The 21,484-nt window shown below is 42.8% G+C and overlaps 1 protein-coding gene and 1 long non-coding RNA gene across 8 annotated transcripts in view; one reads left to right on the plus strand and one right to left on the minus strand.

The window, feature by feature from the left end:
* Positions 1 to 509: 509 nt before the first annotated feature.
* Positions 510 to 2,964, minus strand: LOC137616200 (uncharacterized). Its single transcript, XR_011039335.1, has 2 exons — positions 2,832 to 2,964; positions 510 to 1,437 (listed from the first exon to the last, which is right to left on the minus strand). It is a non-coding gene; the product is annotated as an uncharacterized lncRNA (long non-coding RNA).
* A 2,495-nt stretch (positions 2,965 to 5,459) lies between these two features.
* The window catches only part of LOC137616644 (protein OS-9-like), a 76,590-nt gene continuing 60,565 nt past the window's right edge, over positions 5,460 to 21,484 (plus strand). For 4 of the 7 annotated variants that reach the window (XM_068346561.1, XM_068346563.1, XM_068346560.1 and 1 more), the window contains exons 1-2: positions 5,462 to 5,724; positions 20,267 to 20,402. In XM_068346561.1, the coding sequence (XP_068202662.1) occupies positions 5,584 to 5,724; positions 20,267 to 20,402 (277 nt within the window). In that variant the 5' untranslated portion in view covers positions 5,462 to 5,583. Of the gene's footprint in view, positions 5,725 to 20,266; positions 20,403 to 21,484 lie in introns of all 7 variants that reach the window. The other 3 variants (XM_068346564.1, XM_068346559.1, XM_068346565.1) reach the window with 3 other exon arrangements.

Below are 21,484 nucleotides of genomic sequence, written 5' to 3' on the forward strand. Positions count from 1 at the left end.
ATGGGGTTATTTTGATATCCATACATTTCTTGAAAAGAAATTGGACGAAATTCAATAGGCCCGCATGTGATGACCATGCTTATTACAACGCCCAAAAGTGAATATATTATATATATATATATATATATATATATATGATCAGCGCCCAAACCACCTCGCCACCCAAACTAGGACCAAGGAGGTTCAGGCAATGGCTGATGATGCCTCGGCAAGGACTATTCATTGTCCTGATACTTCCTCTATATTAACTTTACAATGAAGCCTTTTTATGAAAAGGCTCTCTGATTATATACACTTCCAAAAATAGCAGTTATGACAATGCTCTTTACATGAATGCACGTCCGATTGCAATGTCCACAGATATCTAATCTAACTATTTCTTATAAATAAAACTCAGTAAAATTATAGCTTAAAGTTTACAACAGGAAATTCAGTTTTTATTGATTTTAAATACCAACGTCTGTGAAATCAAATTGAAGAAATCAAAGGAAACAGGGGTTAAAACAAAATTTAACGATTGTATATGTATATTTTTCTATCCAAGGCATACATTCGTACTTGTCGATTATTTAAAGTAAATTATTTTTTTTTAATCCAAGACGTACATTTGTACTTGTCTGTTTTTAAAGTAAATCAAAACTACGGAAATTCGTATTGTCGAAGTTTCAACAGCCATTAGAAGCTTCCCAGTCTCCACCCTCCTTATTTCCAGTTCTGTTTTATACTCCCTTTCCAGTACCAGCTTTTTACAATTCCTTCAATATCACAATCTCATCGTGGTAGGCCTACTTTTCCTGATGTTTCGACGGACATTTCTCCATGCCCTCAAGCAGCAGATAGCCCGGAATAGGGCTATGCTCATACAAGCAAACTATATATGTTCTTGTCTGTACTGACGACACAAGTTACTAACTATTTACATTATTCTATCCAAGGCATACATTCGTACTTGTAGGTTATTAAAAGCAAATTAAAACTACGGAAACTAGTATCGCCTACGCTTCAACACAGCCATTAATTGCTTCAAAGTCTCCCTCTTCCTCATTTCCATTTCCTTTTGATACTTCCTTTCCAGTTCCTTCATTTCCAGCACCAGCTTCTTACAATTCCTCCGCAGTTCCACAATCTCGTCGCGGTACTTCTTCTCCCGCAGTTCCAGATATGCGCTGGACTCATGTCCGGTTTGAAAAATTGCATTGTCAGCACCTCGAGTGGAAATAAGGTATTTCGGGTACACCGTCCGTTGAGAACAAGATATGGTAATCCATTCTTCTGCAAAGCAGTCTGCTTTTAGTCCCTCGTGTTCAAATTCATTGTTGTTCTCCATAAAAGGAAAATTATTCAGGTATTTGTTGACCTTGTCCTTTTCCTCGAGATTTTTCGCTTTTCCGTTTTGTTGACCCATAGTTTCTTGCGGTACTTTGAATCATTTATGTTCTGCCAAAAATAAAAGTTAAATGTTAGCGACTTATTCAACACTGTGAGACTTAGCTCGATCAGTATTTACACTTATGAGAGAGAGAGAGAGAGAGAGAGAGAGAGAGAGAGAGAGTGGGTACATAGATTATAATTACAGATAATTCCTGTTTAGGATTCATAATAAGGATAATTTATATTTGTATACATGCATATATATACCGGTGTATATATATATATATATATATAACACATACAAATACATATATGCATACGTATGAATGTAAATAAATAAGTACATATATACATACGTATAAATATAAATAATATATATATATATATATATATATACACATACAAATACATATATGCATACGTATGAATGTAAATAAATATGTACATATATACATACGTATAAATATAAATAATTATATATATATATATATATATATATATATGATTCTAGAGATACATTAAGAATACAAAGAATCCTCTGTGATGACTTAAAAACTAACAAATTACAAATTACTTAAAAGCCAATTGTTTAAAAATTTTGTTTTCAGTAACCATCCAGTTTGTACATACCTGAATTGGTGTTTAGCAGATCTTCGAAATGTTCCTTAAATAAAAGTTTCAATGATATTTCGTTTAACAAAATTCCAAAATTTACGTTTTTTAGCAGCATTCATATTAATATGGTAGTTGCATTCATGCATATGCTGAAAAACACTGTTGGTAATGTTTCCCGTTCTTATATTACATTTGTGCTATTTTAATCTAGTTTCTAGTGTTTTGCCACTTTTCCTAATATATCTTTTATTACACTGAGTGCACGGAATTTCATAAATACGTTCACTTGCTTCGAGGAATTTTTATCAATATATTCTTGAGTGTGCTGTTTTTAGAAATTACGTTAATGATTGCAACCAAACTATTAATTGGAAAGCTGCTGAATGACTAATATTTTGCAAAGATTTTGTTAAACGAAATATGACGTTTGCATAGTACCAAAAATAGCATACATACATACATACATACATACATACACAAATGTTTAATGAGCTCAAAAGGTCGTATGGAATAATGGACCAAATTTCAAAACAAGATTCCACAGAACGTGATAAAATTGGTTCTATATCAAACATAGGGGAATTGACAAGAAACATAATGGAATTAAAGTAATAAGTTGTAAATGTCACATTAAGAAAACATTATTTGAGAGAGAGAGAGAGAGAGAGAGAGAGAGAGAGAGAGAGAGAGAGAGAGAGAGAAGGGGGGTATAATTGATTTACTTGTTATTGACATTTGCATTAGTTATATAAGTGTAACTACTCTCTCTCTCTCTCTCTCTCTCTCTCTCTCTCTCTCTCTCTCAAAGACACCAGCTGACAACTTATAATACCTGAATTTATTACCTTAAAGATGAATGGACGACGTCTGTACTGAGTGACACTAGACGTGTTGGCCTAAGTACAGCTTCGTTGCTAGTAATTTGAAGAGACTTCAAATGAACTAGTCAGCTTTAAGTATCAGTTCTCAAATTATTGTAGTTGTTAGGCAATAACAGGTTCCCGGTGTTAACACAGAAAACGGGTTTTCCTTGAATGAATTTATCTTAGTCTACCCTGATCTGTAGATAAAGTTGCCACTTTGTCAAAATTTTATGTACCGTTGGTTTGAACAAACCAGCTTCATTGCTAGTAATTTGAAAAGACTTCAGGTAAACTAGCCTGCTTTAATTTCAAACAAGCAGCTGAACAAACAAAGTACGAGGAATGACAAACACAATTGATAATGAACAAATATGGGACACCTGCTGGAGTTTGGATTTTAATCTCCCAGTGTCTTAATTTAGAACGAAATACTCTCAAATCTAGGGTAATTACATTAAAAGTGTGAGCAATAATCACGGTACACAAAAATCGTACCGCAAAAAAGGGAAATGTACCGATTTTTTTTTCGAAAAAGGAGGACCGTAGTACCATCAGCTTCGATTATTTTTTTTCTTTTCTTTTTTGTAAAATTATAGTACCGCAGGTGGCAGCACCACTCACTCCGCAAAATAATTTTGCGGGCACTCTATTATTTATTCGATATTTGCAAAGCTTCTAAGTCTAACCTTATATTTATTATCAATATTATCTTTTTTACCTGTACCATAAACAACATTATTAATAAACATCTTTATCTTTATTTTATTCCATTCTACCTTGAAATAATTTGTGATCATACCTTGCTTTCATCGGTTTGGACACCCTATTGTGGTAAGTTTAGTAATCTTAGATTTTTTTTATATGTAATTTATTGTCCTATTTATGTATACAACCAGATCCATGCTTGGATTTTGCACTTTGTCTTTTTTCATTAACTGTCCTAATTTTTAGCATAATGATAAATGTTCTGTATTATCTTCTTTGCATAGGTCACAAAAATCATCTGTATAGCTCCCTTTAAATTTGCTTATGGCTTGAATACATTTAACCTTGCTTTCATTAAAAGGATTTATTTATCCATATTCATTTCTCTGGTAGATGACTGTGAGTCATTTCCTTCAACGAAGCTCTTTTTTTATTTCTTCTTTTTTCAATTGTTTCATCTATATTTTCCATTACCCTTCTCTTAATTTCTTTTTTTTTCAGAGTTTTTTCCCACCAGCTTCTTATTTCTTCTATTTTTATTTCATATTTATAATAAATTTCTTTAATTCTGCTACTCCAGCAGTTTTTTATAAGGGTTATTCATAGTATTTGTCTGGATTTCTCCCTTAATAAAAAGTAATTAAAACTCAGTCGAGTTTAATATCTTAGATCAGTGGTCTGACGTATCGGAAACAATTATGATTACCGAAACGGAACGAGATATTTTTGTATAAAATATTCTTTTAAAAAATATTGTCTATGTACTAGAATGAACGAGTTTTACTTTTGATTACAATAAATGGTTACTAGAAATAAAAAAAGTAACCAAATATATAGTGTACTCTGTTTCACAATCACATGAAAACAGAAAATTTATTTTCTAGGTTTTTGTGGTATCGGTTAAAACCGACATCTCTCGGATTCTTAAGGTATCTGTGAAAAAGTTATAATAGTTCAATAGCTTTTATTTTTTTTTTAATTCATTGTTCAATTTATCAGTACTATCACTCAAAACTCTACTGATTTCATAGTAACAAAACTCTACCGATACTTTACCAATTCTATAGTATCATATGTCAAACTGTTCCGATATTTTCCTGATTTTATAGTATAAAAACCGATATTTCACTGATTTCATAGTATAAAACTCTCATATTTAACTGATTTGATAGTACCACGTGCCAAAATCACCGATACCTTCCTGATTTTATAATACAATCTGTTAAAACTACCGATATTTTACTGATATTATAGTAACAAAACTCTGATACTTTCCTGATATCATATAACAATCTGTCAAAACTCTGACACTTTTCTGATTTCATAACACAATCTGTCAAAACTACCGATATTTTTTTCTGATTTTATCATATCACCACTGATATTTTAACTGATATTATAGTAACAAAACTGACACTTTCCCGATTTTATGATACAGTCTGTCAAAACTACCGATATTTTACTGATATTATAGTAACAAAACTATGATACTTTCCTGATATCATATTACAATCTGTCACAACTCTGATACTTTCCTGATTTCGTAACACAATCTGTCAAAACTGCCGATACTTTCCTGATTTCATAATACAATCTGTCAAAACTACCGATATCCTTCTGATTTTATTTTATTATATCACCACTGATATTTTAACTGATATTATAGTAACAAAACTGACACGTTCTTGATTTTATAATACAGTCTGTCAAAATTACCAATATTTTCCTGTTCATAGTATAAAAACTGACTTTCTACCGATTTTGTAGCATAAAAACTGACATTTCACTTATTTCATAGTATTCAAACTCTTATATTTGACTTATTTCATGTACCCATACGTCAAAACTACCGATACCTTCCCGATTTCATAATACAACCAGTCAAAACTACCGATATTATCCCGATTTTTAACGTAACGTCCCCGAACCCGTCCGGGAAATTCCCGTTCGTCCGGATCATCACCATCGCACTGACAAACAAACCTTGTTTTCGTGGACATGTAAAAGCGAACGAAATAATTCCTCGAAGATGATGTGGCCCCGTGTGTTTCCATTCTTGTGTGTGTTATTTATTGTTACCGAGTCACTTAACACCGTGTTAAATCTAGACGAGATCAATTCCATACATTATGCCATCGATATCCTTAATAAACCCGTTATTAAAGACCAGGTAAGAGGCCTCTACCTTGATCAATGTCAGGGTTTTACTGTTTGTTGACGTCTTACTACGTATATATAGATTCCTTTGAATAAATCTATCAGTAGAATTTTTATTTTGAACGTAATTCCTTCCTTTTTTACATATAAAAAGTGTATAGGCTTAGGCCAGTAGATACCGCACAGGCCTACGGCTGTATTTTATAGTCGAGGCTCATATTTATAACATTTGTGACTAGGATTAAATAATACTACTTTAAAAATTTAAACCATTAGAATTATATACTAAATTGGCTACAGCTTATATTATAAGCTATAGAGCCTTTTATCGTATTACAATTAAGCTACAGTTAACTTAGGCTAGGCTAGACTAGTTTCTCCAATAAAAGCTTACCGTACAATATTAATATGACTCGGAAAGCTCTCTTAATCGAAATGTATTATCGAAAAATTGCATAATATAAAATTATCATTGAAAAACTATCTAAAAGAAAAGTATCATCCAAAAATTACCTAAGCCTTTGAATTTCAGCAGCCAGTTGCTCCCTTGTGCTTATTAAATGGAAATTTTTTTCCCATTTTCTAGTCGCTCGTAAGACGTGGCCGCTGTACTACATAAACTGTGTCCGTTGTTCCGCAAAACCTCTGCACAAGGAAACCACTTGGCCTAAACTTTCCAACCTAACCTAACCTGCAAGCCGTGTCCTTCCCTATTTACAACACGGGGCGGGGGGGGTTAATGCTCCCCTGCGAACCCCTTTACACTGACGTATTCATAGCTTAGCTTGTGTTTGATTTGTGGGCATAACCGTCACCATATATAAAGGTGGCCGCAATCATACATAAACCCCGAATTGCCCAATTGAAAAGTCGTTGAAAAATTGCCCAAACAAAATGTATCTTCGAAAAATTGCTTAATTGAAGTGTCATAGAAAAATTGCCTAATTGAAGTGTCATAGAAAAACTGCCTAATCGAAAAGTGTGATTGAAAAATTGTCTAATCAGAAAGTATTAGAGAAGATATTGTGGTTTTATCTTTAAAAGATATGTGGACTGAAGCAGTTTGGCTCATTTGTAGATAGACACTGGTCGGTTTTGGCAGAAAAAAATTGAAAGTTCAATTGCAGTTTACTAAATTATAAGAATATGACCTAATACAATAATCCCACCTAACCTTACCTACATGTGCCAGCCCTTACTGAGGTGCTGACCCCCCCATGCTAACCCCCTATTATCTCTCTTGGGAGTATATAGTTGGTAGGTGAGTCAAATAGTCTACAAAGTATCTGATAGTTTAACAGGCAAGTTTTAGGTTTCGGCATATAAATAATTTGGTAAAAAATATAGATTAAGCCTATGGTAGTTGCACAACCACTTCTAGCAAGTCGTCCTTTGAAAATATGTCAAGAATCTAGCATTTGCTATCTCTATGGCCAATTCAAAAGCATAATGTACAATACAGGTACATCCTAACTCAACAAATCCCTACCTAACCTCACTTAAGGCCCTGTGTCCTAATCTAGCCGTGGGAGCTTCACTCCCCTGGTCCTCCCCTTTGTATATTCTTAACTAACAAAGCTAAGTCTAAGGTTCTTGAATTTCTAGCCAAATATAAGAACCATATATTTTTCCTTCTCGCTATCTTATGTTTTATCCATACTAGAAAAAATACAGTGGAACCTCTACATCCGAATTTTCCAACATCCGAAGTAAAATTCGAGCAAATTTTTGACTCTACACCCGAATTTTATTTCGACACACGAAGTAAGCAATTTTCGTCGTACCGGTTGTATCCGAATTTTTCGACACGCGAAGTACAATTCGAACACGTTCCTACTCTACACCCGAATTTTTTTTTTGACACCCGAAGTAAATGATATTCGTACGGGTAGTCGGTGCTCATAGCGCCTGATGTGTTTTTTATTTCCGCCGATAGAAGGCAGCACTTCGACCTCGGAGGGACCCTCAATTAGCGTGGCTTGGGACATTCCTCTGTTCTCTCGGCTTCGTGTGGTTGTGCCTTGTGCGTTCTGCTATTAACTGTGTTTTAATCGTGATTTTTTACGTTCATCCTTTTACGGTATTTTACGTAAATCATGGGTCCTAAAAGGCTTAGTTTTGCAAGTGGTAGTGGTAGTGGAGAGAAAAGGAATAAGGGAATGCTTTCTTTAGAAGTAAAGCAAGGAATTATTGAAAAGCATGAGTGAACTTGCAATAGGTTCGGCGCAAATAAAAGAGGTGTTAGGAAAATATCAAGACGTGGTTGACTTCATCGACAAACACCATCCAAAGAAATTGCAGGTTTGTCGTGTAGTTGCGCAGTTTGATGATGTTTCCCTAACTTATTTTCGAAACATTCTGAAAAGCTGTACCAAGCAACTTTCTATCGATAGCTTCTTTAAAAAAACTACGAAGCGAACTCATGATGAAGAGGAAGGAAGTGGTTCAAAGAAAACAGCAAAGAGTGAAGAGGAAAAAATTCAATCAATTTTAAGTGTACAGTGAACCCTCGCTACTTCGCGGTTCGACCATCGCGGATTCACCACTTCGCGGATTTTTTCCATAACCCATATATATACAGTAATATATATATATATATATATATATATATATATATATATATATATATATATATATATATATGTATGCATGTATTTATGTATATATGTAGGTATGTATATGTGTATACATATAAATATATATATACATACACACACACACACACACACACACATATATATATATATATATATATATATATATATATATATATATATATATATATATATATATATATATATATATATATATATATATATATCTAAAGTAGGAAGATGTGATGTAGTTCTAAGGGAAAAGTATGGGAAATATGTCTGGGTAATAAGCAAAGCTCTACCTCCAGTTTGTTTCTACATTATGATCAGAGATAAATGTAAACAAAACATTGGTTGCCATTTTTTATCGGGCTTTTTAGCATGTTTAGGAAATGCATGATATAAAATCACCTTTAATATTTGTGCCTGTTTTAGTTTAGGGTACTGTAGTACATGCATTAAGTGTTCTGTACATTAAAGGGTAGTTTGTTAACAGTACTACGTACAAGGGAAGGTTTTAAAAGTCTGAATATACATGTTGAATAAATAGGTAAATATGGTGTCACTACTTCGCGGATTTTCACCTATCGCGGCCGCGACTGGAACCTATCTACCGCGATAAACGAGGGTTCACTGTAGAGAGTGAAACTGATTAAAATTAATCATCAAAAAGAAAAAAAGAAAATGTAAAAAAAAAATATAAAATATAAAAATAAAAAAAAAAATAAGCTAAGTTATGTTAAAGTTCACTTAGTGTAAGTTAGAATAAGTTACGGTAGTGTACGTTTATCGTAGTTAACCTCTCTACCTCCTCGCCGCCCGTCCGTCTCCTCTCTGCGTAGCAAGACCAACAACACCTGCGCTGGAGTTTCTAAGGTAAAGTGACGCGAAAAACCCGTTTCTTATTTATCATTTTTTGATAATTCTTCTTTTTTACATGTCTATTATCTAATTTAGTGTGCATTATTCTCATGGGAAATTATGTGTAGTAGTTTATTAAGAAGTTATAGGTTTTTGGGCTCAACCACGGATTAATCCTATTTCAATGTATTCTTATGGGAAAATTCGTTTCGACATCCGTACATTTTCTACATCCGAAGTCGGTTGTGGAACGGATTAAATTCGTATGTAGAGGTACCACTGTAGTCGTATTTCATAATATACCGTAGTTCTCTAAATAATTACAGTACAGTAACTGAGAATGTCTGTCCATATAAAACTTCCATCATTTACATGCAATTCACAGACATTGGGAAATTTCCTCAATATTGGAAATACCGATATAAGGATAAATAAAATTCTTGCCTGTAAGTAGGGAAAGTGTTCAAACAAGGCAATGGTCATAATCAATGGCAAAGATGTTAGCATTAAGGAGGGACAATGAAATACACAAGTTTCTCGGCATTTGTTCCTACGCTTATGCAAATTTTTCGTCCTTTGGAATAGGGGATATCTTTAGTGGAGTTGGAACCGTTAAAAAGAATCATTACTGTAGTTAATGTAAGGTGGTGAGCTTATGCAAGACCTGTTTAATCTTTTTCTCACACTTTTTAGTTTGTGTGGTTGGTGTTGGCTTCGGAATTTGCATGCGGATGAAAGGTTGGCCACTATACTGGGTTAAGACTATACTGGCAATAAGTCCAGTCTCACTCTGTGCTTTTTTAAAGGCACAACTGGTCACAATTATTTCCATGTGCCGAGTGTAGATCATGGCCTCCTGTTGAAAGGCGAACGTATTCTTTGAGAAGGAAGGCGAACCCAGTCATCTTCTGCGTCATTCTGTGCAATGCCTAAGACAATACCGAAGCGATTTGTATGACATTTTGCTCTCCTTATCAAGTTCGCTGATCACTGAAGCTTCTGGGTATACATTAAGCCCATGGCTTTGCCACTAACAACTTTAGTCTAGCCATCATTATGTCTTGGAGTGGGCCCTCTATGTTATTTTTAAGAGTGCTTGTAGCTAAGGTACTTCGCCCACAGTACCATCAGTGGTGATTCCCGCTGTGCATCCAAAGCTAAAGAAAGCTTCCGCTCTGGTGAAAGTGTCATTACCTAAGCTAGTAAATGGTATGAGAAGTCCAAGTATATATTATCCTTGTGCCTGTGAACTAAGGGTCCTCTGCTCCCATCATCCATATGCCAGTAATCTGAGCCGCTTATGTTGTTGCTACCAGTGCCAGTGATAGTGCCTACCACTTCTCCTGTGACAATGATCTCCGAAGCCCTAGGTGATAGCAAGAGGAAGAAGCTAGTTTGCTCTTCCTTCTCTTCCAACTCTTCTCCCGCTAATCCAATTCTGATTCTGACCCATCTTCTAACAAAAAGAAAAAGTTGAAGAAATTTAGGAAGTCCAGGAAGTACAGTACTATACTGTAGTCCATGAGGACTCATAACAACACCACTTCTCTTTCAGGGAAGGTGGACTGCTCCCAGGTGGTTCCTTGCCATGCCTGGGACAGGGATCCTGGTAGCTGGCCTAACTACACTAGTAGCCAGGCTAGTCAGAGATCCTCAGCCCCATGCTCAATCATACACTTTTTCCATTGGCCAGGTTAGCTTACATACCTAGTAGACAGGTTTGCCATAGATGCACACCCCGTATGGGGCTGTGCACTCTTTCCGTCGGCCAGGTGTTGGAGGAGGTTGAGTGCCCTCCTTCACCTTTTTTTTTTTTTTCCCCTTGGATAGAGGAGTCTGACACCTTTCACTGTTCAGGATACTTTGGTGGCACCTCTCAAGGATGTTGTGCGCCAACAGCCACAGGTTGGTGGCGGAGGTGACATAGCAGTATGGCTTGCTGCCACAATTCACAGAAAAAAGTTACATGGTAGATATGTGTGGTTTAATCGGTATTAGAGATATATCTTCCCGATGAACACCAGCTGGTTTATCATCAGCCCCTGATTAAGCTCGTATTCGTTGAAGGGGAGTAGATCTCCAGATCAGCCTGCCAAACCTACATCCATTGCAAGGGATGAGTGCCGCTCAGGCTGACCTTGACCCAATACCAATGAAAACAGGGAACCAAGAGTCGAACTGCCCCTTTGTTAAGGTTCTTACACTCGTTTGCGAGTGCAATGAACCGAGTGTCGTGACCATGGCGACGCCTTCAAGTAGGACCTTGTTCATAGATAGACTATTATCCCTCAAAGATCAAAACTTTCTCTGGAACTTACATTGTTGGATCTTCCTACTTTTACGCTAGATCAAGTTCACTATCAGATCTTTGGATCTGAGAACTCTTTCACTGACAGTTGGTCCAATAGAATTCTTTTCCTCCCACCTGCACTTTATTGGCAGTGAAAATTAAGGTGAATCAAAAATATTAAAATTCATTAATTTGCTCAGTCATAATTATTGTGCTTTGATTCCGGAGGAACCTCCTTGCCAAAAACTAGGCATTGAATATCCAACTAGGTGCAAAAATAAATTAAATTTTCTCATTGATCACAAAACTCACCAAGTAATATGAAAAGAGAAACAACACACAAAAAAAGAAAAATTACTATCATATCTTATAATGAGTTTTTTTTTTCTAACTGTTCCAGTAAGACCCTTCTTAATAAAATAAACATATATTATGCAATTAAAATCTTCAAGTTACGAAGAATAGGTATTAGAATATCTTTGTTATGGTTAAAACTTACTGAACACATTAAAAGTGCTCTAACAGTTGCAAAACCTTTAATGCAATGAATTATGAGTATATATTGAAATAATACATTTTGATTTTGAAAATTCTATCATTTTGTAAATGGCTAAAACTTCATGGAATCTTGAATGGGTTGCCGTCACAGGGAAAGAGGTCAAAACCATCGTTGGAGTATGGCATTCTTCATATCAAAATGAGAATGATACTGAAACAATTATTTGTTCCGTAACCGAAATACAAACCACGCTATTTACATTGGGTTTACCTTTTAGCGCAGCTGAAATGACGAGCCAATAGTTTTAACGAGGGTTAATTACCCCCGCGCTAGTTAGCGGGGGGTAGGGGAAGGGTAGCTTGCTACCCCTCCCCCCCCCACACACCGGTGACTTGCTTCACTTTCACTTTTGGCTCGGCGGTGAACAGACGTGTCTGTTCATCGTCCTCGTTGACAGCCTTTAATCTTTTTTCTGCTTTTTCTTTTCTACAGCTTGTGTGTTGGTTTGAAGTTGACTTTCATTATTATATTATTATATTACAATGCGTACGTGCCCTGGTGTTGCCGGCCGCCCTTGTGGGACCTTTATGTCGGCCTTAGATACGGACCCTCACACCCTTTGCCCTCAGTGTCGGGGCCGACGGTGTGACCAGGAAAACATGTGTTGTGAGTGTAGGGAGTGGTCTGTCTCCCAGTGGGAGAGGTTTGGCCGCCGGCGTAAGAAGAAGTCCAAGAGAGACCGTTCTCCTTCGGGGGTTGCCTTGAAGGAGGAAGGTTCTTGGGATTCTTCTTTCGCCGCCCAAACCTCCTCTGAAGCTCCCCCTCGACCGGCTCCTAAGGAGAGTCGTCCGAGTGGTAGCGCAGGCCCTAGTTCTGTTTCCCGACCTAGGGTGGGGGGAGAGGGCGTCGCCTCCCATAGCGGGGCGGTTCCCCCTCCTCCTCCGGGGGAGGGGGGAGTCCATTGATAACTCCTTGTCTAATGATGATCTCTTACAGATTTGGGCTTCCCTGGGGCTTAAGGGCTTGCCCTCCAGGGTCGCCTTGATTGACCTTGTCTCGTTGGGGGCCGCCGTTAAGCAGTCGCCGGCGGTAGCAGACGTAGACCCTCTGTCTATCGTCGACGTCGTGGTGGCAGAGGCCTCCGACGTGGCTGGGCAATCCTCTGCAGGTGCAGTTGAGGATGATGGTGCTGATGGCTCTCCTCCCCCTTCCGTACATCCTTCGAAGGGGGAAGTGAGTCCTACGGGCTCTTCTGCTGTTCAGCTTCCTTCTAAGGGAAGTGCTTTGACTGAGACTCCCCTTCGGAGGACTGATGGTCCTGATGATCTTCCCCGTGGCCGCCTCCGCCGTAAGGCTCACCGTCCGCTGCGTCGCAAGGGCCTCCCTTCCCCTTATAAGGGGGTTAAGAGGCGCCTTTTAGGATCTTCTTCCTCCGAAGGGGACTCTCCTCGTCGTACTCAGCCTACAGCTCCTGCTCCTTTGGACCTCTCTGCAGACCGTTCTCCAACTCCTGTTAGATCTTCACCTTCTGGGGATCTCGTCACCCGACGGGCAACGGTTCCTTCGGGGCAAAGGGATTCTTCCCTTCCACGTGCAGTGCTAGTGCACAGGCGCTCTCCTGCTCGTCAACGCTCTCCTGATCGTCAGCGCTCTCCTGCTCGTCGGCGCTCTCCTGCTCGTCGGCGCTCTCCTGCTCGTCAATGCTCTCCTGCTCGTCGGCGCTCACCTGTTCGTCGGCGCTCTCCTGATGTTCGCCCTCCTCGTCAGCGCTCTCCTGCTCGTCAACGCTCTCCTGCTCGTCAGCGCTCTTCTGAGCGTCAGCGCTCTTTTGAGCGTCAGCGCTCTTTTGAGGATCATCGCCCTGTGGTCTCTGACCATCCTGCAGTTCCTGTTGAACTCCCTGCGCGCCATCAGTCTCCTGAGCTCTCTCATCCTGTGTCTACGCAACAACGTTCGTGTTCTCTAGCGCGTGTGTCAAAATCACATGTTCGCCCACGCGCCTGCGATCTTCCTGTTCCTGTTCGTGAACGCGCCGCGCCACCTGTTCCTTCACAGGATCTCACGCGTCGCCCTCCTGCTCGCCAGCGATCACCTACGCGCCAGCGATCACCTGCTCGCCAGGGCGCACAGGCGATTTTAGTATCGCCTATTCATCAGCGTTCTCCTACGCGTCAACGATCACCTACGCGCCGGCGATCACCTGCTCGCCAGCGTTCACCTGCTCGCCAGCGCGCACAGGCGATTTTAGTATCGCCTATTCATCAGCGTTCGCCTACGCGTCAGCGATCTCCGGATCGCCCGCGTTCTCCAACCCTTCGTCGGCCAGAGGTTCTGAAGGGACATGGTTCGCCATCTATTAGCTCGCCATCGCGCGATCACTCACCTGCGTGTGCTGCGCACTATCGCTCGCCAACGCGTCACCATGCGACAACGCGCCATTGCCCACCTGCGCGTCAGCGCTTGCCAGCTCAGCACCGATCGCCTGTTGATCTACATCACCAGCGATCTTCCTCACCCACGCGGCAGCGCGTTTCCTCGCCATCGCGCCAACACTTTTGTTCGCCGACTCGGACACGCGCTCATTCACCTGTACACCCTCGCGCCCACTCGCCCGCGCGACCGCTCACCTGCGCGCCCGCGCGATCATTCATCTGTGCGCCCGCGCGATCATTCATCTGTGCGCCCGCGCGACTGCTCGCCTGCGCGCCCGCGCGATCATCCACCTGCACGCCCGCGCGACCATCGTTCACAGCGAATTTCGCAGCCGGTGGTAGCAGCAGGAACGCTTGTTCCTAGACAACGCTCGGGATCGCCTCCACCCAAACACAGGATTGTAGTGCAGGACAAGGATAATACTGAGGAGAGGTTAGTACATCATTCTTCCCCACCTTCTTTTCAGGCAGGTACTGTGGTGTTCACTCCAAAGGATCGCCCGATCCCTTTCCCTTTAGCGAAGATTTCGGACTCTGTGTCCTTGGAGCAACAGACTTGGTTTGGTCCCCTGGCGCGGGCGTTAGTGAGGGTTATGAAGCCAGCACTCGCCGACCAGGGTAACAAACCAACGGCTGTCTCTCCTACGCTGAAGAGAAAGAGAGGAGTGGACTTCGTGGTGACTTCCCCCAGGGCGAAGTTGGTTCCCAAGAGGTCTGTCGCGAAGCCCCCTTCTCCTGCTCGAGTGCTTTCTCCTTCTCCCGTGGACGAGGCCTTTCTGTCCTTGGGTGAGTCCAGTGAAGCGGTAGTCTTCCCCTCGGCACCAAGGGGGGAGACTTCGCTTCATGGAGGAGAATCGTCTCGTGAGGAAGGGGCTCCTCGAACCTCTTTGTTGGGATCCTGTATCCCTCCCAGGAGGGAATCCAAGGACTCCAAGACCGTCCCGAAGTCATCTTCGAGGATTCGCCAGGAACCCACGGCTCCCCGGGGGAACGTCCACGCTTCACCCCAGGAAGAGATCCCTGGGACAGGAGACTTAGCTGCCAGCCCGCAGGGAGGAGATCAGCAGGAATCCGAACATGCCTTCTGGCAGGTCCTAAGCCTGATAAGGCAACTTAACGGGCTTATGGATCCAGTCATCGCCCCCCGTGAAGGCAAAGACACTATCTTAGATGAAGTGTTTGACGTTCGGAAGGCCCCTAAGTCCAGTGCGGCTCTGCCCTGGTCTCGGGGTCTGAAGAGTGGCAGAGCTAGGGCCAACGCTCAGCTCGCGATTCTTGCCTCCTCCAGTCGTTCCTCTGCCGGGAACAAGCTCATCCCTCCTCCTCATCTTCAGCAGAGGAGGTATTTCGAGATTCTGGGTGAGTCCAGCCTCGCTCTTCCTCTCCATCACTCTGTGGAGGAGCTGGCGAAGGGAGTTCCCTTTGAGAAGCTCTCTGCCCGGCAGGTTTCGTTCTCGGCGGCAGAGATCCTTAGCCATGAGAAGGTCGCTAAGTGTGCCATGCAGGCCACTACGTGGCTGGACTTTTGGCTAGGATCTCTGGGCATCCTATTGCGCTCGGAGGACTTGTCCAAGGAGACCAATAGGAAGGCCCTGGAGACCTTCTTGCTCTCGGGCACCCGCTCCATCGAGTTTTTGGCGCACCAGGTTACCACCCTGTGGGCCAACTCGGTGTTGAAGCGTCGCGATGCTGTGTCCGAGAGATTCCATCCGAAGGTCCCCGCCGTGGATGTGTGTAGGCTCCGAAATGCTTCCCTTCTGGGGGAGAACCTGTTTGAGCCTCAAGACATGGAGCGAACAGCTGAGAGGTGGAGGAAATCCAGCACAGACTCCCTCCTCCATAGGGCCCTTACAGCTCGGCCCTATAAGCCTCCAGTTCCGCCGCAACAGCAGCAGCAGCCTCGTAAGGCTCCAAAGCAGGCACCGGCAGTTAAGAAGGTGGTGTCTAAGCCCCAGCCCTTTCCAGCCAAGGTCAAGAGGGGCGGTAAGTCCTCCAGGGGAGGCAAGACTCCTAGGGGTGGCGGCCACGGCCGCAAGCCCTAGGGGTGGCAGTCCCCCTGCGTGTCCACCTGTGGGGGGATGCCTTCAGCGTTGCGTCCGCAGGTGGCAGCAACACGGAGCCGATGCTTGGACGGTCTCAGTGATCGGCCAAGGCTATCGCGTCCCGTTCACAACATCTCAACCTCCCCTGACAGCGAATCCAGTGTCGTTGAGCTCCTATGCCACGGGATCGGCAAAGGGGCTGGCCCTTCAGGCCGAAGTCGAGACCATGCTCGAGAAGGGTGCTTTCCAGGAGGTCGTCGACGGCTCCCCAGGCTTCTTCAGTCGACTTTCTTGTAAAGAAGGCTACTGGAGGCTGGAGACCTGTCATCGACCTCTCAGCTCTGAACGGGTTTGTCAAGCAAACCCGGTTCAGCATGGAGACAGCAGACACGGTCAGACTTGTGGTGAGACCACAAGACTTCATGTGCACACTGGATCTAAAGGACGCGTACTTCCAGATCCCAATCCATCCGTCTTCCAGGAAGTACCTGAGAATTTGCCTAGACGACAAGATCTACCAGTTCAAGGTGCTGTGTTTCGGTCTCTCCACAGCTCCTCAAGTGTTCACCAGAGTGTTCACCCTGATTTCATCTTGGGCGCACAGGAACGGCATTCATCTCCTTCGTTATCTGGAGGATTGGCTGATCCTAGCACCGAGACAGGCTTCTGGATCTTTGCCAGGATCTGGGGATCGTGGTAAACCTCGAGAAGTCCTCTCTGCAGCCGTCCCAACGACTGGTTTATCTAGGCATGCTAATAGACACCAATCTCCACAAAGCCTTTCCATCAGACGGCCAAATAGCAAGGTTGAGGAGGGTGGCGGAACCCTTCCTCAGGCGAGAAGAACTCCCCGCCCAATCGTGGTTGTCTCTTAGGTCACCTATCCTCCCTGGGTCGTCTGGTTCCAAACAGCCGCCTCAGGATGAGATCCCTTCAATGGCGGCTCAATTCCCGGTGGAATCAAGGATCCGATTCCCCGGACATTCTGATCTCAATGGGGTCTCTGGAACAGACGGACTTGGGATGGTGGCTGGTCGACGAGAACCTACGAAAGGGAGTGAGTCTTCTCGTCCTCTCCCCGGAATTGACTCTGTTTTCGGACGCGTCAAAAGAAGGGTGGGGGGCGCACGTTCTGAACCAGAGGGCCTCAGGCCTTTGGTTAGAATCAGAAAAGTGCCTACACATCAACCTGCTAGAATTGAAGGCCGTCTTTCTGGCTCTTCAGCAGTTCCAACGGTCCCTGGCGGGTCACTCCGTGGTGGTGATGAGCGACAACACCACAGTAGTGGCTTATATCAACTAGCAGGGAGGCACTTTTTCGCAGCAGCTATCCCATCTTGCAGTAGAGACTCTGAGGTGGACCGAAATCCACTCAATAACACTATCAGCTCGCTTCATTCCTGGCAAGAGGAATGTGCTCGCCGACAGTCTGAGCAGGGCCTCGCAGATAGTGAGTACCGAGTGGTCTTTGGATCCTCAGATAGCCAACAAAGTCCTGACTTTGTGGGGTTCCCCGACTGTGGACTTGTTCGCGACAGCTTTGAACTTCAAGCTGCCCCTGTACTGCTCCCCAGTCCCGGACCCCAAGGCACTCTGGCAAGATGCTTTCCAGCAACGGTGGGACAACATCGACGTGTACGCCTTCCCACCGTTCTGTCTGATGAGAAGGGTGCTCAACAGGACCAGACTATCGGTCAACTGTTCGATGACTCTGGTAGCTCCGCTATGGCATCACACGGAATGGTTTCTGGACCTTCTGCAGCTCCCGAGGGAGCTTCCTCCACGACATGAGCTTCTCAGACAACCCCACTCCGGCGTCCCTCACAGGGCCGTAGCCTCGCTTTGGCTTCACGCCTGGAGACTATCCAGCGTCTCCTCGCGGAGAGAGGCTTTTCGCAACAGGTTGCGGAGAGAATGTCTCGGCACCTGCGAAGGTCCTCTGAGGGAGTCTACCAAGCAAAGTGGAGAGTCTTTTGTGGCTGGTGTCGTGGAAGGGGTATCTCTCCACTCGATGCCACTATTCCAGCAATAGCGGACTTCCTTGTTTATCTGCGGGAAGAAATGCGCCTTTCTGTCTCGGCAGTGAAAGGCTATCGCTCAGCCTTAAGCTTGGCCTTCAGACTGAAGGGCGTGGATATTTCTTCATCGCTAGAACTCTCTTTACTCATACGTAGCTATGAGCTTACCTGCCCCCAGTCGGAAGTGAGACCTCCTCCTTGGAACGTGGTTCGAGTCCTCAGGTCTCTTAAGAGACCTCCCTTCGAACCATTACGCCAGGCCTCCGATCGCCACCTGTCTTGGAAGACGGCTTTCCTACTCGCTTTGGCTTCGGCCAAGCGGGTTAGTGAACTTCATGGTCTCTCGTACGACATCGCCCATTCAAGGGGATGGGGGGAGGTAACGTTCAGGTTCGTCCCTGAGTTTGTTGCCAAGACTCAGAATCCGGGAGTGCCGGATCCTCGCTTCGACTCTTTCAGGATCGCGAGTCTCCGTTTTGTAACAAGCGACCCAGACCAGCTGCTACTATGTCCAGTGAGGTGTCTGAGGCACTACTTGAAGAGAACGGCTGCAGTCCGTCCTCAAGTGCGAGCTTTGTTTGTGAGCACAGGCAGGACTAAGAGGAGGGTCACCAGGAACACCATCTCAGCTTGGATTCGAAGGGTTATCCACCATGCCTTGAATCCTGACCCTCCTCCGTCACGTCGCCCTCGGGCCCACGATGTCGGGTATTGCTACATCCCTGGCCTTCAAGAGAAACTTCTCTGTGACGCAGGTACTTCAAGCTGGGGTCTGGAAGCGTCAGACGACCTTCACAGCCCACTACCTGCAAGACGTGACCCACAGGAGCCTCGATACGTTTTCTATCGGCCCTGTGGTGGCTGCACAACAGCTGGTCTAACCTCAGGCTCCTTTTCGGACAAGTAGCAGTAGGTTGAGGGTGTTGTTACCCGGTCTTAGTCTGCGTGAGTGAAAGAGTATGTCTGACCCTTACTTCTTTCTTCATTCTCCCCTCTCTTGGTGAAGCAGCATCCTGGTCCTCGCATAGCTGACCTCGACCTCTGCAGGTAACCCATGCTTCTTTGTGCTACTAGTATTAAGCTTAATACTGTTGCGTCTCCCATACCTTTGACGAGGTGGTATTGGGAACGTCCTATCCTAGAATTCCTATCTGAAAGTCTCAAGGTCAACTTCATAGGACGAGTCACACTCTCCTCCACACACTGCTTATGTAGGCCACTCGTTCCTAGCGATGCTAGGAACTTGTGAGGTACAGGGGCTCCCTTTCTCTAGTGCTGCTCACTGAGGGATCGAGCCCCTGGGCAAGCCGAAGTCAGTAAGGCTGGGGACTTTCCACCCTTCCTAAGGGGTAAGTCACCCAATGTAAATAGCGTGGTTTGTATTTCGGTTACGGAACAAATGACAAATTCGAAGATAATTTGTATTTTTCCTAACCATACAAACCTTAGCTATTTACACATATGTGCCCGCCATCCCTGACCCCCAAGTCAAGTCTTACCTCTAAGTGAAAGTGAAGCAAGTCACCAGTGTGTGGGGGGGGAGGGGTAGCAAGCTACCCTTCCCCTACCCCCCGCTAACTAGCGCGGGGGTAATTAACCCTCGTTAAAACTATTGGCTCGTTATTTCAGCTGCGCTAAAAGGTAAACCCAATGTAAATAGCTAAGGTTTGTATGGTTAGGAAAAATACAAATTATCTTCGAATTTGTCATATTTCTTCAAATCGATTGTTTATTAAATGGAACTTGTTGCTATATAATGTTGTACAACATAAGGAATGTGTATTTAAAAGTGTTGATGTAATATTGTTCAAATTTTCAGGTGTACGAAGGAGACGTTATGACTGTAATCAATAAATATGGGCAAGAGTATATTTGTTCCTTGCCAAAAATAGCCCCTTCAGATGCAGATGCAAAAAGTGAAGAGAATATTCTAGATCAACTTGTAGATATATCAGGTAAGTTTGATATGTGTGACTGTATTTGTTCAGTGGCTACTTTCCCCTTGGTAAGGGTAGAAGAGACTCTTTAGCTATGGTAAACACCTCTTCTAGGAGAAGGACACTCCAAAATCAAACCATTGTTCTCTAGTCATGGGTAGTGCCATATCCTCTGTACCATGGTCTTCCACTGTCTTGGGTTAGAGATCTCTTGCTTGAGGGTACACTCTGGCTCACTATTCTATCTTTTTTCTCTTTCTTTTGTTATTTTGTAGTTTTTATCCTCTTGTTATTTTCAGATTTTATATAATTTATACCGGTATTTGAAAGATTTACTGTATTTTAATGTAATTATTGTTCTTAATCTTCCTTAATTTTCCGTATTTCCCTTCCTCACTGGCTATTTTGCCTGTTGGAGCCCTTGAGATTATAGCATCCTGCTTTTCCAAGTAGTGTTGTAGCTTAGCATGTAATGATAAGAATAATAATGCATGTTTGGGCTTTTGAGGCTTCATATTCTGTTATTTTAATGTAAAAGTAATATAACAATATATAAACAAGCAATCTGCATATCTCGTATGTTGTAACCATACTCTGATTATCCAGCCTTTCTTATGCAGCTCAAATTTTCATACAACTTTAACATTGACAATTTTTCCCTTGTTATTTTCTACAATAATGATATGAAACATAGCTGTGATAAATTTTATAATTTAAATGCTCCCCTGTTGGTCACCCTGCTTATTCAGTCAAAAGCCACTGGTTTTCTGATCTCTAACAAAAAAAATTTTTTCACACTCTCCCTCTTGTGTTATATTTAGATATTTAGTAGCTGGAGGAATCGGTCAACACTTGCTTTCATTAACCTTACACCAGCATAATTTTATTAATAGAACAAATTCAACACATAGTTGCACATATGTGTGCGATAGGCCACCTCATGAAATCACCACATATAAAAGCTCGTCAGTTTCTATTTCATAAAACCCTGCCTTAAATACGGGAACTGTTTGAATCTAATTATTTGATTGGTTAAGAACTAATGGTCTTACTCAATAGTCCAAACACCAAAATACCTACGTGGGCTGTGACAGATGAAG

The sequence above is a fragment of the Palaemon carinicauda genome, chromosome 22, assembly GCF_036898095.1.
Source record: "Palaemon carinicauda isolate YSFRI2023 chromosome 22, ASM3689809v2, whole genome shotgun sequence".
NCBI lineage: Eukaryota > Metazoa > Arthropoda > Malacostraca > Decapoda > Palaemonidae > Palaemon > Palaemon carinicauda.